Source organism: Mustela nigripes, chromosome 12 (assembly GCF_022355385.1).
Source record: "Mustela nigripes isolate SB6536 chromosome 12, MUSNIG.SB6536, whole genome shotgun sequence".
Lineage (NCBI taxonomy): Eukaryota > Metazoa > Chordata > Mammalia > Carnivora > Mustelidae > Mustela > Mustela nigripes.
The window spans coordinates 84,143,047-84,158,505 of record NC_081568.1 but is presented as its reverse complement, the minus strand read 5'-3'; the positions used below and the strand labels follow the sequence as shown (position 1 = coordinate 84,158,505).

The window sequence follows — 15,459 nt, the reverse complement described above, 5'->3', positions numbered from 1 at the left end:
TGGGAAGACTTATTAATTTTTTATTGATGTATAATTGATTATATTAGTTTCAGATAAACATAGTGATTTGACATTTGCATACTTTGCAAAATGGTCACCCCAGTAAGTCTAGTTACCGTCTGTTACCATACAGAGTTACTACGATGTTACTGACTGTATTCTTCATGTGTACATTATAGCTTCCTGACATTTATTCTAGAACTAGAAGCTTGTCCTGGGCACATGTCCATATGGATAAATGTTATTATGATTTGTCCTGCAGAGACAACCACCTGGATCTGCATGTACACAGGCAGGCTAAGAAATTTGTGAGACTCATGTTATGTGAAAAATCCTGTGAGCCTGGTGGTTTGAAATATATTATCTGGCCTCCAGATGGCCCTTCTGTTCTGAGTGCCAGGCACTACAAATCTTGTCTCACACCCTCTCCTGCTCAAGGCTGGGCTGGCCCCCTGGATTGTAATCTGGGAGAGGAGGCAAACAGACATAGCCCAGGCGCCTTGAAAATCTAGAAACATGGTTAACACAGAAATACAGCTCACTGCAAACTGCAGGTAGGTGGAAAATGTTTAATTTCAAACCCTATTATTTACCCTATAAAAAAGGCTCTTATGGGGAGGGTCGATTGAAGTCTCACCTGAGGGGAGGATGCTCAGTCCAGGTCTCCAGCTGAGACTCCAGTCAGGCTATTCTCATGGGCTTCCCCATCTAATGAGGTCAGATGTTTCGAGTACCTGATTTGATGTAACCTTGCCTAATTCTCATTTATTGCCTACAATACTTTCATCTATGTAGATTCCTTTTTTCTTCTGTTCCTATTAGGTTTCTATAATAATAATAAACTTCTCTTTCCTTTTTGAAACTGAAACATAGCTGTTATGCATCTTCTGTTCAGAGCAACAGGTCTCTTTGCCACACAAACACAGAAAATGTCTGGACAATTTTAATATATGAATATATATTTTTTGTTTGAAATTTCTAAAGCAGGTATTAAAAAAAGAAAAATATTGCCCAAGATTATAAATAGAATAGACAGCTATTAGAAATGATTGAAGTTGTATGACACAATCTTACCTCAAGGCCATTCAATTACCAAAATAAGTAACAGATATTACCAACATATTTTTTAAAAATGAAAATTACTGGTGCTCCTGGGTGGCTCAGTGGGTTGAAGCCTCTGCCTTCGGCTCAGGTCATGATCCCAGAGTTCTGGGATCAAGCCCGCATTGTGCTCTCTCCTTGGTGGGGAGCCTGCTTCCTCCTCTTTCTCTGCCTGCCTCTCTGCCTACTTGTGATCTCTCTGTCTGTTAAATAAATAAATAAATAATCTTTTAAAAATGCAAATTACTACTAATGGTTCATTTTATAAGTCAGTATATTCCAAATGAAAAGCTCCCTCATTAATATTCATTAATAGGAAAATTTTCCTGTTTTGAGGAAAGAAAACTTCTTATTTTCTCTTTTCTATTTGGAGTCCATGGATGGATCAGAAGAGATTGTGCTGTGTCATATTCTATGTGTTAGTGTTGTAAAGCACCGAACATTATTTTTAAAGCCCTTAATACAAGATGGCACAAGAACGCCAAGTCAAGAATTTACCCTCTGGAGCTCCAAGTTTTGGATATTTGCTTTTTTGTTTATAATTTTGCTATCTATTTGCTTGATTATTTGTTTTAAAACTTCAGAGAAGAGGGGTGCCTGAGTGGCCCCGTCAGTTAATTATCTGACTCTTGGTTTTGGCTCAGGTGGAGATCTCATGGGTCATGAGATAGAGCCCCATGTTGGGCTCTGTGCTCAGTGGGCTGGAGATTCTCTTCCTCTGCCCCTCCTCCCCACCCACAGGCGCATGCTCTTTCTTTCTTTCAAATAAATAAATCTTTAAAAAAAAATAAAACTTCAGAGAAGAAATCCACTTGATAATAACAGTAGCTTGATGATTGTCATTGGTCCTGCAAATAGATGGTAATTGCATCAGGGTTGCTTTCAGGGCATTGAATAGCATGCTATTTCTTTGCAAGGCCTGGCCATGCTTTCCTGTTCATCATTATATACAGAGTAAGTGGGACAGAGTGGGACAGACATTTCATAAATAGTTGTTGAATGAATTAACCTTACCCCCAAGCTTCCAGCTTTAGGTATTAATACATCTTAACACACACTACCTGGTTTTCATTGTTCTTTTCTCCTGTGTTTCTCAAGCTGTCCTGTTCTTTCTTTTTTCCTTCAGCTGCTTCCCTTTCCCTTGAAGAAAAAATGGAAAAAAACATTTCAGCTGAAATGAAAAGCACCTCATTAATAATTAGATGTTTTTGAAAAGAAGTTATTTTTCAAACTGATAAGAAATGATTATCATACTTCAATATTCGCAATTAAAGTCACATTTTTTAAAATACTCACAGTTTGTCCTTACACATAGCACACTTATTGCCATGTGTTTTGCCATCTGGACCCCGCACAGGGTCACTTTCTCGAGTGCAGATAAGTTTCCCATTTTTCATTTGGCTTCTAAATTCATCACATGTGTCCTGAAGAGAAGGAAAGTATTTTGGAAATGGTTGTTTTCACATAGTATTTGACTGAGCTTGAAAATCCAAGATTTTGATTTGAGAGTCAGAGAGCCACTTAACCCTGCTGGGAGGTGGCATAATGACCTAAACACGTGCAGGGTCCTGAGATCGAGTCCCACATTGGGCTCTCTGCTCAGCAGGGGGCCTGCTTCCCTTCCTCTCTCTCTGCCTGCCTACTTGTGATTTCTCTCTGTCAAATAAATAAATAAAATCTTTAAAAAAAAAAAACACGTTCATATTCTAATTCCTGGGACCTGTAAATATGTAGGTTGACTCGGTAAGGACAAACTAAGGATGAAGATAGAATTAAGATTGCTAATTAGCTGCCCTTACCATGAAGAGATCATCCTGAGTTTACTGGGTGGCCCAGTGTAATCAGAAAGGTTCTCATGAGTAAAAGAGGGAGGCAGGAAAGTCAGTATCAGAGTAAGACAGCACGAAAACAATTCAACTGGCCACTGCCGACTTTAAAGGTGGCCATGAGCCAAGGAATGCAGGCAGCCTCTAGAAGTTAGAAAAGGCTACGAAACAGGTCTTCCCTAGAGCCTCCACAAAGAGAATTTGTGTTGTGATAAGCCATTTTTGATAGTAATTTGTGACAGTACTAAAGCCTCATTCTCCCCATCTATAAAGTAAAGTTAAAAAAGGTGTTTGACCAGGCTATTCAGACAATGAAGTAAACTACTATTTGTAAAAGTGCTTTGTAATATGTTAGACTGAAAGATTTCCATTTGGTATTAAATATCTACATTGAACAAGTTACTAGCAATACTGACATGTATGATGGCTTCTGATCTTAGGGCAAAGATCTTGGGTGGAAACACTGACATTCTCTTTCCCTTTTTTTTTTTTTTTTTAAAGATTTTATTTATTTGTCAGAGAGAGAGAGAGACAGAGAAAGCACAAGCAGGGGGAGTGGCAGGTAGAGGGAGAAGCAGACTCCCTTCTGAGCAGGGAGCTGGACATGTTCCCAGGACCCTGGGATCATGACATGGGCCGAAGGCAGACCCTTAACCGCTTAACCGACTGAGCCACAAAGGTGTCCCTTCTTTCCCTATTTGGTTGCCAAGTGCTGACCTACAGAAAGACCATTCTTGTCAAAATCTAGTTAAGGACTCACCTTTTCTGGTGCTGATTCAGTCCCATTTGATCTGTAGCCAGAAGGCTTATTTTGTTCCTCTGCTTCTTTTTCCCTGGAGTAGAAAAGTCAATAGTCATCATGTTAACCCAAACTCAGCTTTGGAAGTAGCTTTACAGTTCGGATATCCTAAACCACCTCCTTCACAGAGAATGTCTGTGCATCCTTGAGGCGGACAGCCAGCTCTGTTACTAGGAATCTTCTTATCACAGGGTATATAAGGTAGATATTATAGGTAGAACAACTCAAGTAATTTCAAAGTCTCCTTTATTTGTGTCCAGATTTATCTCTAACTTTTGTCCTTCAACCTTACTTCACAGTCCCAGGACAACAAGAACAGGTTTGCTGAATCCATGACCTCTTCTGGATGTTAACCCATCAGATATTTAGAGCCAATTTTCAGGTCTTAAGCCCAGTTTCCTCATCTTTCCATCATAAGTTGTGGTTTTTAATTCACCACCAACTCATCATCCTAGTGCCTTGACAAGTAAGGCAACCCATTAGAATATTATTTCTTAAAGAATGGAGTCCAAGACAGAAAAAAGACAAGTAATCTAGAAAGTACCTTGGGATCATGTTTGTTTGTTTGTTTGTTTTTTAATCTCTTATTTTTCTGATAAAATACTGATGTCAGTGGCCCCCTAAGTTTTCATGTGCATTAAGAAACACTGAAATTTTTAAAAGTTCAGATTCACTGACCATCCCAACAGGTTTACTGGCAAGATCTAGACTAGGATTCTAGCCTAACTTTTAACAAGCCAAGTCATTCCAATGCAGTTGGCTCAAGATCCAAATACTGCAAAACTCTAAAACACTTTTATCTCTTTCAAAGTTTTGTTTGGTTTTGTTCACAAAACAAACATGTGTATGAATATATATAACCTGAATATGTATATATTCTTTTGAGGGAGTTCCCTGTGTAATAAAGTGGCAATAAAATATATCCTAGAGATTCAAGCATATATGAAGTCATGATATTTTAATCAAGTTCTATTGGAAAAAGAGAGTACTGTAATGATTCAGTTTAGTGGAATTCTCGTGATAATCATGGCGCTGATCAAAAGCCTCCAGTGACCTTTGATCACACATAGAATAAAATCCAACATCCTTCTCTTGGTCTAAAAAAAAAACCTTATCTGATCTCTCCAAACTCATTTTTCCTGCAATTTTCCATGCAATAATTTTGAGACATGAAGACCTCCTTTCTGTTTCTTGAGCTTGGTAATTTTTCTTCTTCAGAAGTTTGCATTGGTTCTTGCTCTGCCTGAAACTTGCTTCCTCCAGATGTCCAGATGGTTCACTTCACTCACTTTTTACCAGTATCCCTCACATGTCAGGCCTTCCCTGAATACCATAAACAAAGCATCAACTGCAATCCTTTTCTGTTGCCTTCTATTTTACTTTCCCATTGCTACCTGGCCTTGTGCTATGTAGTTATTTCCTTATTTATTTATAATCTGTCTTTTCTATATTATAGTTCCATGGCAGGAACTTTGCATTGTTCACATCAAGAATGCTTGTCCATGAGGAGGGCCTATTACATAGCAGAGAGTCAAAAACCATTTATTGTCAGATTAACGATTTCCAAAGATCACAAGAAATATTCTATTTGTGTTGTGTTTTTAAAAAATACTCCACGTAAGTATCTTCTAACATAGATGATACTGGTCACAATGGCAAAATTTTATCTCATAACTTTCTGCATCTCAGAATTCTTTGTTCCTTAACCAAATTATGTCCTATTACTTTGTGACACAAAAGAAACAAAGTCATAAGTGAAAAGCTATCTTGATTGTGTTAGTTGTATTTGCAAAGTTAAAGTTGGACAAAAGGGTAATAGGATAGTGTGAGAGATCATAAAATCAGTGATTATGCTGTTATGTATTATTTACTGGACACATTTATCCCACGCCTACTTTGTACAAGACACCGTATTAGGAGTTTTTACATAGTTCTGCTCATTTAACGTTCATAAGAAACATTATGTGGCTCTGATGATTACTGCTGCCTCTACCCGCATTATAAATACAAGCAGACAGAATACTGGGGGGTGAAATAACCTGTCCTGGAACATGAAGCTCAAATCATCTGATGCTAAAACCCCAGCACTGCTCTACTCTACTGCCCTGCTTCTATTAAAGACTTTTTGTAATGTGAATAAATATTAGACTGGTATCCAGAGGAACTGAATTCTGGTTTCAGCTCCAAAGTTCACTCCCCCATGAAACCTTGAACTTAAAAAAAAAATTCAGGTTTTCTCATCTGTGAAATCCAACATTTATACTAATTAGATTTTCTCACGTGGCCTATACTATCACAAGATGGTCATTTCTTTTCAAAGAGAAAGGTGAAAAAGGTGTATCTGTGGAGAAGCATTACTTACTAATTACGTATCAATTACATGACATAACTAATAGAATTGTGCTACAGGCATCCAATTTTAGAACTATGAGTACCCATCAAGGTCACCTAGAAAACTATCTTAATATACAGCAGTGGTTATGTTGTTAACTTGCCTCGGGAACACAAATCAAGTGTGGCTGAGTTGGATAATCAAGCACTCCAATTCAGTACCGTTGACCATGGGAAAACAGAAGCAGCACACCCCGGGTTATACAATAAATGTGTTGTATGCATACAAGAAACAGGCCTCTTAAACTATGCCGGTGAGTTATCCCAAACGATGTTCACAGACCCTCCACAGGATTTAGGCATCGTATGTTCAAAAGCACAATTATCTACTGGGATGGCACTTATAGGTCACAGAATTATGATAGAAAAAATAGAGCAGGAAGCAGACACTGATTAGCTGCCATTGGTAGGGCTTGTGGTTCCTCAGGCAATGTATGGGAAAGAGATACTATTTGGGAATTAACAAAAACAGTAATTTTCCTGGAGGGAGTTGTAAGTAAATGAGAAAGAGCCAGTCATTCAGGGGGAAACGGTGACTATGTTTTGGACTGCTGGAGGAAAGAAGTACTTACAGTATCTCTTTACACATGATACACTTATTGTTGTACGACTTGCCATCAGCATCACGTACGGGATCACGCTCCCGAGTACAGCTGAGTTTTCCATTTTGCATTTTGTCCCGGAACTCTGCACATTGGTCCTGAGGAAGAAAAGGAGAGTAGGCCTCCAGATTACCTGATCTATTGTATTGCTGTTAAGTTTAAAAAATTCAATTTAAAACAATTTGAGTTAAGAAAAGTTCTGATTTACCTCCTCTTATATGTAACATCTAGCATGGCTACAGAGAAAGGGAGGACTGGAATCACCAATATCCTAAGACGCCAGTTGTCATGGATAATAATACTGCTTTTGAGATTCTATACAGGGAAATCATCAAACTTGCTGGGATTTACTAGCATGGATGAAAGGTCATCAAACTAGAGCCTACAGGACTGATCTGTCCTGCTGTCTGTTTTTATATATGGGGTTTTATAAATAAAAGTTGAAACATACCCTCACTCATTCAGGTATATTTATGGCTGCTTTCCGACAACAGTGGCAGAACTAAATAGAAGCAACAGTGACGGGCGCCTGGGTGGCTCAGTGGGTTAAGCCGCTGCCTTCGGCTCAGGTCATGATCTCAGGCTCCTGGGATCGAGTCCCACATCGGGCTCTCTGCTCAAAGCAGGGAGCCTGCTTCCTCCTCTCTCTCTGCCTGCCTCTCTGCCTACTTGTGATCTCTCTCTGTCAAATAAATAAATAAAATCTTTAAAAAAAAAAAAAAAAGAAAAAGCAACAGTGACTATAATGACTCAGAACACCTAAAATACTTGCTATCTGGCCGTTACAGAAAAAAAAGTTGCTGACCTCTCGTGTAGATCGTAGGGAGAAAGAAATGCTGGAGGAAAATACAAAGTTATGCAAAATGCCAAGAAGACAGGCTCAAGCGAACTGTGGAGTAGAGAGACAAAGGGCCTTACCAGGTTTTCCCCTTGAAAGTGAGGATATAGCCTCCTTAAGGAGAGATGGAAAAACAGAATAGCCAGAATTTATCAAAGACTGTTTTATGCTGAGCCTATGTTGGATCTGGAAGCAAAGAGATGGTCTTGATAGCCCAAGGTCGTAAGAAGAGAGACCAAGCAGCTCTCATCTTACGCAGTGCTGTTCACATGCCCAAGGAGGGGTTTATAGGCAGTTACTGTCATTCTGACCCTTCAAAATGTCTCAGGAAATGTGCTAAAAACTTGCCTAAATTATTTTATTTTATCCTCTGTAAGAGCACTGCTAAAGTGCTCGCTTCAGCAGCAAATATACTAAAAAAAAGAGCACTGCTGAATAAGGGAAACTAGAGTTTAGCAAGATGAAGTCATTTATTCCACACTGGACAAGTCCTGTGTGGCAGGGGCAGAGTCATACTCCAAACTATCTGGCTCTGAAAAACCCTGCTGTTTCACCTAATACGCTGCATGGATCAACAGAAAGTCTCCCTCTCACATATGGCTTCACTGAGGGAAAGAGAGAGTACTTTAGAGAAGAGGAAGAGCATGAAATGCTAACAGGGAACAGCTCCACTATCTCTCCTGGGATCAGTTACTGGCCTGAGAGTGACATTATGTAAAAAGGGGTCAGGAGACACAGATGACGTCATCATGTTAATTATTCCAGGTTTAAGGAAGTTAAAACACACCCAAAGGAGATGAAAAATTGCTGAGATATTACCCTGCAATTTCAAGGGGGAAAGTCCCCTGTCCTTCCCAGGATGCTTTCACACCCTGCATGGCCTCCATTCCCCTTTACCACAGGCTTGGCCGCGGTGCCCTTGTCAATGACTTGTGTCCACCCTGCCTGTGGGAATTAGAGGTCCTCCCACCTGAGCTTTGCCTCCTCCACCGCCACCATGGGAACTATGCCCCGCAGTATTTCTCTGATCTTCCTCTTCTTTTCTCTTTCTTTCTTCATCTTCTTTCTGGCTGGAAATTAGAAAGAGGGAGGTAGGGAAGAATAGATTAACAGAGTGGAGTGCATGTCCGTGAGTTCCTCTTCCTGTCACCAGATTAAATCTGTATAGAAAGTCACCAGCATTTACTGAACATCTACCATGATGCAGGCCCTTCTCTGAAAACAGAAAGACAAATTACGTGCAGTCCTTCTGCCTGGAGGAGCTCTCCCTGCTGTAGAGGGAAACCAACATGTACATAAGCATAAGCAAGTCCATGTGAGCAATTTACTAGCCCTTCATACATGCTCACTGTGACTCTCAGCTGGATTCTTCTCAAATGCCTCTGAGCCAAGAGGTCCAACAATAATTATCTTTTCCACCAAATGTGCTCTTGCTCCTGGATTCTCTATCTTTCGGGAAAAACAAAACCCTGGAGCTATCTCTGCTCTCACCTCTCAGCTCCCACAGCTGTTGCCAGCATGGCACTGATTTCACATCTCATCTTCTCTCCTGTTTCTCTCACACTGGTTACTGCTCCTGGATTCCGGCAAACCACTTCCACTACCAGCTGCATTCCAAATCTCGGTCCCTTCCTTCTCTTTTTTCCCTTTCCACTGCTGATATAAATGAATCTTCCCAAAGGAACCATATTTATCCCACTTACTCTCCTACCTGAAAATGTTATATTAGCAGTTTCCCATTATATAGAGAGTTGACTTCAAAATCCTTGAACTGACATTCAAACCCAGCAAATGGCTTAGTTCTAACAAACTAAGTGACTTGCTCTTTACTGTTCATACGGTTTCCTTAATTTAAGAGATTTACCTATGTTTTTCCCTTCTCTCATTCCTGCCTGGACTGTTGTGTCTTATCCAAATTATAAGGTCCAGGTTTACTCCCCCATAAAACTTCTTATTAACTCTCCCTTTCCCGAAGTACTAGAACACATCAAATATATCATTTATCATTCAGCAATTCCTCCTTCATATTTTTTTAAAGATTTATTTATTTTAGAAAGAGAGCAGGGGAAGGGGCAGAGGGAGAGGGAGAGAAGCAGACTCCCCACTGATGGCGGAGCCCAATGTGGGGCTGGATCCCAGTACTCTGAGATCATGACCTGAGCCAAAGGCAGATGCTTAACTGAGTCACCCAGGTGCCTATTCTCCTTCCTATTATATGAACTTGTACCCATGTCTATTGCATCCATCTATGTACAATTATTATTCGCACTGTACACTGTAGATGTTCAGTAAATGGCTATTGGATGACTGAAATATTTTATGTGTACTTCTGAGCTTTGTGTAAAGATTTTTTTCTTTTTGTGAAAAATGTGATATTTTAAAAAAACATAGGTAGAAAAGCTAGACTGATAGTAAAATATATTTATTACTTTCCCAGAGGTATTTAAAAGATAATGTAGAAAAGGGATACATCAGACAGCAAAGGACTTCAAATTTTACCCTGTTGTGATCTATTAGTAGGTAGGCTTGACTCCAGAAATTACAGAGAATGTAGTACCCTAGTCATATATTACCTGGTTCTAATATTGGCCTTTATAAGATTTGCCTGAAAACATTCTGCAGAGAATCATTTATTTCCTTGATATGTAAAGAAAGGAGAAACACAATAGACATTATCTTCCTGGCTCTCTGGCTCCCCAACTCTGCCCACCCCATCATTTGAGCACTCACAACACAGCTTTGCACATGGCACACTTGTTGCCGTGAGTCTTGCCATCTGGGCCACGCACAGGATCATTTTCCCGTGTACAGAAAAGATTTCCATTTTGCAAAAGGCTCCGAAATTCACTGCATGTATCCTAAAGGAGGAGAAAGGCAAGAGCCATGGATATTTTCATATAAATTACTTTGTTGGGTTCCTTCCAAGAGATTTCTAGTAAAACAGGTACAGAAAATGACCTCTGGGTATTTTTCTTCCTGGCAGTTGTTTCCATTCAATTCCTACCAAACATGGATGACTTAATAAGAAGTTTCCTTTTCTTTTCCCTTGAGATTTAGTCCCCAAATCCAGACTGAATCTACACCCACACATAAGAAAGAATCCCTTAATAACCTGGCTTCTTTGAGAACTGGCCACTCATCTTTGATGGGAGCAAGCAAATGACCACAAACCTGAAAAAAAATCTACTTGGAATCAACCTTTTTGAAACCAAGAAAATATTATTCCAGATTATTCTAATGTGCCTGATGTATTATTTTTATTTTCCCCAAAATGCTGGCACCAGAAATAATTAAAGTGAGGAACACAACTGATGTGACCCAATGTGGTCATCCAACCGACATAGTGGGCTAGGAATAATGCTAGGTTTGGTGTCTGGAGATCTAAGTTTGAACTCCTTTGTTTCCATTTTTCAACTACGAGAACTTGAAAATATGAACATGTGGAATCTGACGTCAATGGTGCCACTGCAATTTCTTCCTTCTCTCTGGATTTCAAATCTTCATTTAAAAATTCAGGAATGAGTTAAAACCAATGTTTGCAAACTATGACCTATAAGCAAAATCTGACCCACCACCTAGTTTTGTAAATAAAGTCTCTTTGGAACACATCTATGCCCATTTACCTGCATATTACCTACAGCTGCTTTATGCTGTGACAGCAGAGTTGGAACAGAGACTGAATGGCCACGATCTAAAATGTCTACTCTGGTCCTTGAAGAAAATTCTATCAATTCCTGGACTAGATGACCCTTGAGTTCTCTTACTTTGGTTTTCAGTAATTCTATGTTTTTGTTTTGTTTTGTTTTGTTTTGTTTGTTTGTTTGTTTGTTTTTAACAGAAACTGCAAAACCTCATCCTTCACTATGGTAATAACCTTCCAGGATAACTACCTTTTTAGCTTCTCTCTTAGCTTTTGTTCTGGATTCAGCTTCTTCTTTTTCTTGTGCTTCTTGCTGGCTGTAGGAGGGGGAGAAGGGAGAATCATTCCTGGCACCCAGTACCTATTATCCTAACAGGAAAATCTCGCTAGACAGAAATATCCTATTATTTCGATACTCTACCAACTGAGGATGGGAGTAGGAAGGTAAATGCCCAGCTCTCCATATTGTTTTTTGTTTTTAATGTTGCTTAAAGAATAAGACACATGCATCACAGGAAACCAGCCAACAAATTTTTAGCACTACATTCTTCTGGAAATATAAAGATCTTGTCCTTCTTCTCAGAAAGCTAGGAGGACGCTTGAAAATATTTACTAGATCTTAGCAAACGTTCAATTTGGTAGCACCTAATGATCACATCTTTGGATTATTCATGGTAGTATGTACGCAGAGAACAGGTATCCCAGTCCTCGGATGCCATTAACTCTGGAGGAATCTGCTGTGAGCACATGGTCCAAGAACACTTTAGAACACTGAGAATACCTCAAAGAAATGCACAACGTATATGGTTTTATAACTGTAAATGCTTCAAGTCCATGCAAAGATAGCTTCCAGATCTACTTACTAGAGAAAACCTTAGGTGTGACCACTGTTGCCTGCCCCAGGCCTATCTTTCTCCCACACTCAGCAGCAGTGGATGTGGCTCTACTCACAAGAAGGCTTCACACATGGAGCACGTGTTGCCATGCATTTTCCCATCTGGGCCTTCAATGGGGTCATTCTCTCTAGTGCAGGGGAGTCGTCCGTTTCTCACATAGTTACGGTATTCACTGCACAACTCCTACCAAATGAGGGTGGATTTAAGAATTGGGTAACTAAATACTGGAGAACTCCTCCACATTACCCCTTTGAAAACTGTGACAGAATGCTCCCAAATAGTGGATACATCAAAACAGTGATGTAGAAGGTCAATGTTACCAAGATACTTATCAGGGGTCTAGGTCACACATTATCTGGAAAATAAGATTATGTTACTGATCTCCTTAGAAAACCTTCAATTCAACTCAAATATTATTCTGGGCTAGGTACTGTGAGACAGATGAAGAATCATCTATTGTTCCTTTCATAAAAAAATTTGTGATCGGCAGAACAGTATTTCTTACCCCCAAAATTTGTCCAAGCCCTAATATTCAAATCCTGTGAAAATATTACCTTACAGGGCAAAAGGGACTTTGTGAATATAATCAAGTTAAGAATGCTGAGATGGGGAGATTCTCCTGGATTATCCTAGTGTCCCCAATGTAAATGCAGGGGTCAGTTCCTACAATTGGAAGAGTGAGACAGGAGAGACTGAAAGGAGTTAACTGCAGAGGAACAGTCAGAGACATGATGCTGTTGGCTTTGAAGATGATGGAAGGGGTCTAGATGCTAAGGAGCACGATGGCTTCTAGAAGTGAGAGAAAGCAAAGAGACAAATTCTCCTCTATAGATTCCAGAAAGAAGCACAGCCCTACCAACGCTTTGACTTAGTTCACTGAGACCGAGGTCGGACTTTTAATGTAAAAACCAAAGATGATAAGTTTGGGTTGCTGTAGGCCACCAGGTTTGTGGTAATCTGTTAGAGCAACCGTAAAAACCAAATACAGAGTATTTAGAGCCTTTGGAGAAAGTGCACAGAAGCATCTGTAGTTAGAATAAAACAAATGATATAATTGAGAAATTAAAAAAAATTGCTGGCATAATAGATGACAGAGCTAATAAGTATATTGTTTAAATGGGGAAAATCTTTGCAGAGAAGCTAATACTTATTCTGAAACATGAAAAATAGCCAGAATTTTGACAGAAGAAAAGGATAGTCCTGTCTGAGTATGAAGGGGCCATACAGAAAGTAAAGTTCATTTCATTTATAATCCTGAAGACTTATACATGTATAAGTTTCCTAGGACTTCACAAAAAAAATGTACATAATAATATTTTATAAGTGAAGAAAATAAGACACAAACTATTTGCCTTACTGGGAGGGAGACACAGCCAGTATTTGAGCCCTGGCAGTGTGAGTTCAGAGTTCAGGTTTTTAACCGTATGTGACTGAGTCCATAAGATGGACTACCTTGAGTTAATGCTTGGCATGTCCAAGAAGCAACAAGGTGGCCACTGTGGCAATGGGTAGAAAGTAGGAAATGAGGTCTGAGAGGTAGCAGAGGGCAGATCATGCAAGGCCTTGTAAACCTTGTAAACCACCTTCTAGTGGCCTGGTTCTTACTTGGAGTGAGATGAATAGCCACTGGGTGGCATAAGCTGCCTTCTGTTTTTAAATAATTACTTTGGTTTCTGAGTTGAGGGTAGATTGTTGGGAACAAAGGTGAGAGCAGGGAGAACAGTAAGAAATCAGGTCTTCCAAATTATAAAAGGATAGAGGAGAGGAGAAATGAAGAGCTGACCGTACCCTTTAGGACTCTTACAAATGGTGACAGGGTGCAAAATCTAAGGTATATCATGGACATTATAGCCAGAACTTGTGGACCAATTGCTAGCTCTCAAATTATTAACTATATGTATTTTCTAACTTCTTATCTGAGCCTCTGAGTCCTCATCTATAAAATACAGACAACAATACATACATTAATGGTTACTACAAAGATCAGTCCTAAAATTGCTATACTATATGGCATATAGCAGCAACTAAATAATTAACAGCCATCACCATCATCATCATCATATGAGAATGGAAACCCAAGGCTCAAAAATACCATTAAGCAATTTCCCCCAAATCTCACAGAAAATTAACTGGGATTAAAATTTAGGGCTTGTCATAAGATACTCTTAATCTCACAAAACAAACTGAGGGTTGCGGGGGGGAGGGGGGGTCTGTGGAGGGTGGTGGGGTTATGGACATTGGGGAGGATATGTGCTATGGTGAGTGCTGTGCAGTGTGTAAACCTGGCGATTCACAGACCTGTACCCCTGGGGCTAATAATACATTATATGTTTATTAAAAAATAAAAAATTGTTTTAAAAAACAGGGTTTGTTTTTGTTTTGCTTATTTAGAACTAACCATCCCTACATAAAAAGATAACAGAGAAAAATCTGAAATCTGCCTCTATTGGTTTGTATTCAGACAACAAGACAGCCATCTGTATGCACTTCTTTTTTTGGGATAATACTATTCACATGGTCAGTGGAAAAAATGATGACTGACCTCTTCTCAAATGCACAAGCAACTAAATCATACTTGGTGTGAATGGGAAGAAGGGATCTTGTTATATACAAGGATCCAAATACATGATCTCATTCTGTGAAGTCACTAAGGACACTGGAATGAGGAGGTGGGTGGGAGTTGGGAGGCTTGTCTAGGGGAATGGAATATTTATGTGATTCTAATATCTAAAACAGCTACCTGTGCTGCTTCTCTTTTCACTTTCTCAGGCTTTGCTTTGTCCTTTTCTTCCTTGCCATTATTTTTCTTCTCTTTTTCTTCTTCTTCAAGTTTGCTGCAATTAAAAACAAAGAAGATACAAGCTAAGTACAATTTCCCATTTCTATGATAACGCATTTTAAAAAGGGATGAGGACCTTTCAGACATGGTCAGATTCACTCTTCAGTAAAAATTTATCCAGTCTAAGAAATGCTATCATTATCACTGTGCCCAATAATGCAGATAATAAGCAAAATAATAATAAAATATAATCCGCTTAAAAAAAAAAAACCTAGCATGATCTTTTATCAATATGAGATCCTCAAGTAGTCCTGATTCCATCAGTCTTATCCCATCAGTGACTTCAATGATCTGAAAGAGGCCACAGCTACCTTGATTTTTAAAAATTGTGCAACTTTCCCTATGTAAATAACAACCATATCGGTGATGAAAGCCAGAGGTGATGCCAAGTCAGATGATGAGCCCATAGTCAAAATAAACTGTGTTTCACTATGAAATTAAAATTTTAGATATTATTTTAAGGTAATAAATATTTAAGTTGAAGTTCAAGTTATAGAATAATTATCCAAATCCAAAAAGATTCAATA

At 39.2% G+C, this 15,459-nt stretch overlaps 1 protein-coding gene across 1 annotated transcript in view; it reads right to left on the bottom strand.

Annotated features, from left to right (window-relative positions):
• SPINK5 (serine peptidase inhibitor Kazal type 5) overlaps positions 1 to 15,459 on the bottom strand; it is a 92,076-nt gene that overhangs the window by 14,787 nt on the left and 61,830 nt on the right. The window contains exons 18-26 of the mRNA XM_059416367.1: positions 14,834 to 14,927; positions 12,149 to 12,276; positions 11,448 to 11,514; positions 10,288 to 10,415; positions 8,528 to 8,627; positions 6,690 to 6,817; positions 3,688 to 3,760; positions 2,398 to 2,525; positions 2,163 to 2,241 (exon numbers count right to left, since the gene is read on the bottom strand). Coding sequence (XP_059272350.1) covers positions 2,163 to 2,241; positions 2,398 to 2,525; positions 3,688 to 3,760; positions 6,690 to 6,817; positions 8,528 to 8,627; positions 10,288 to 10,415; positions 11,448 to 11,514; positions 12,149 to 12,276; positions 14,834 to 14,927 — 925 coding nt within the window. The remainder of the gene's footprint in view (positions 1 to 2,162; positions 2,242 to 2,397; positions 2,526 to 3,687; positions 3,761 to 6,689; positions 6,818 to 8,527; positions 8,628 to 10,287; positions 10,416 to 11,447; positions 11,515 to 12,148; positions 12,277 to 14,833; positions 14,928 to 15,459) is intronic.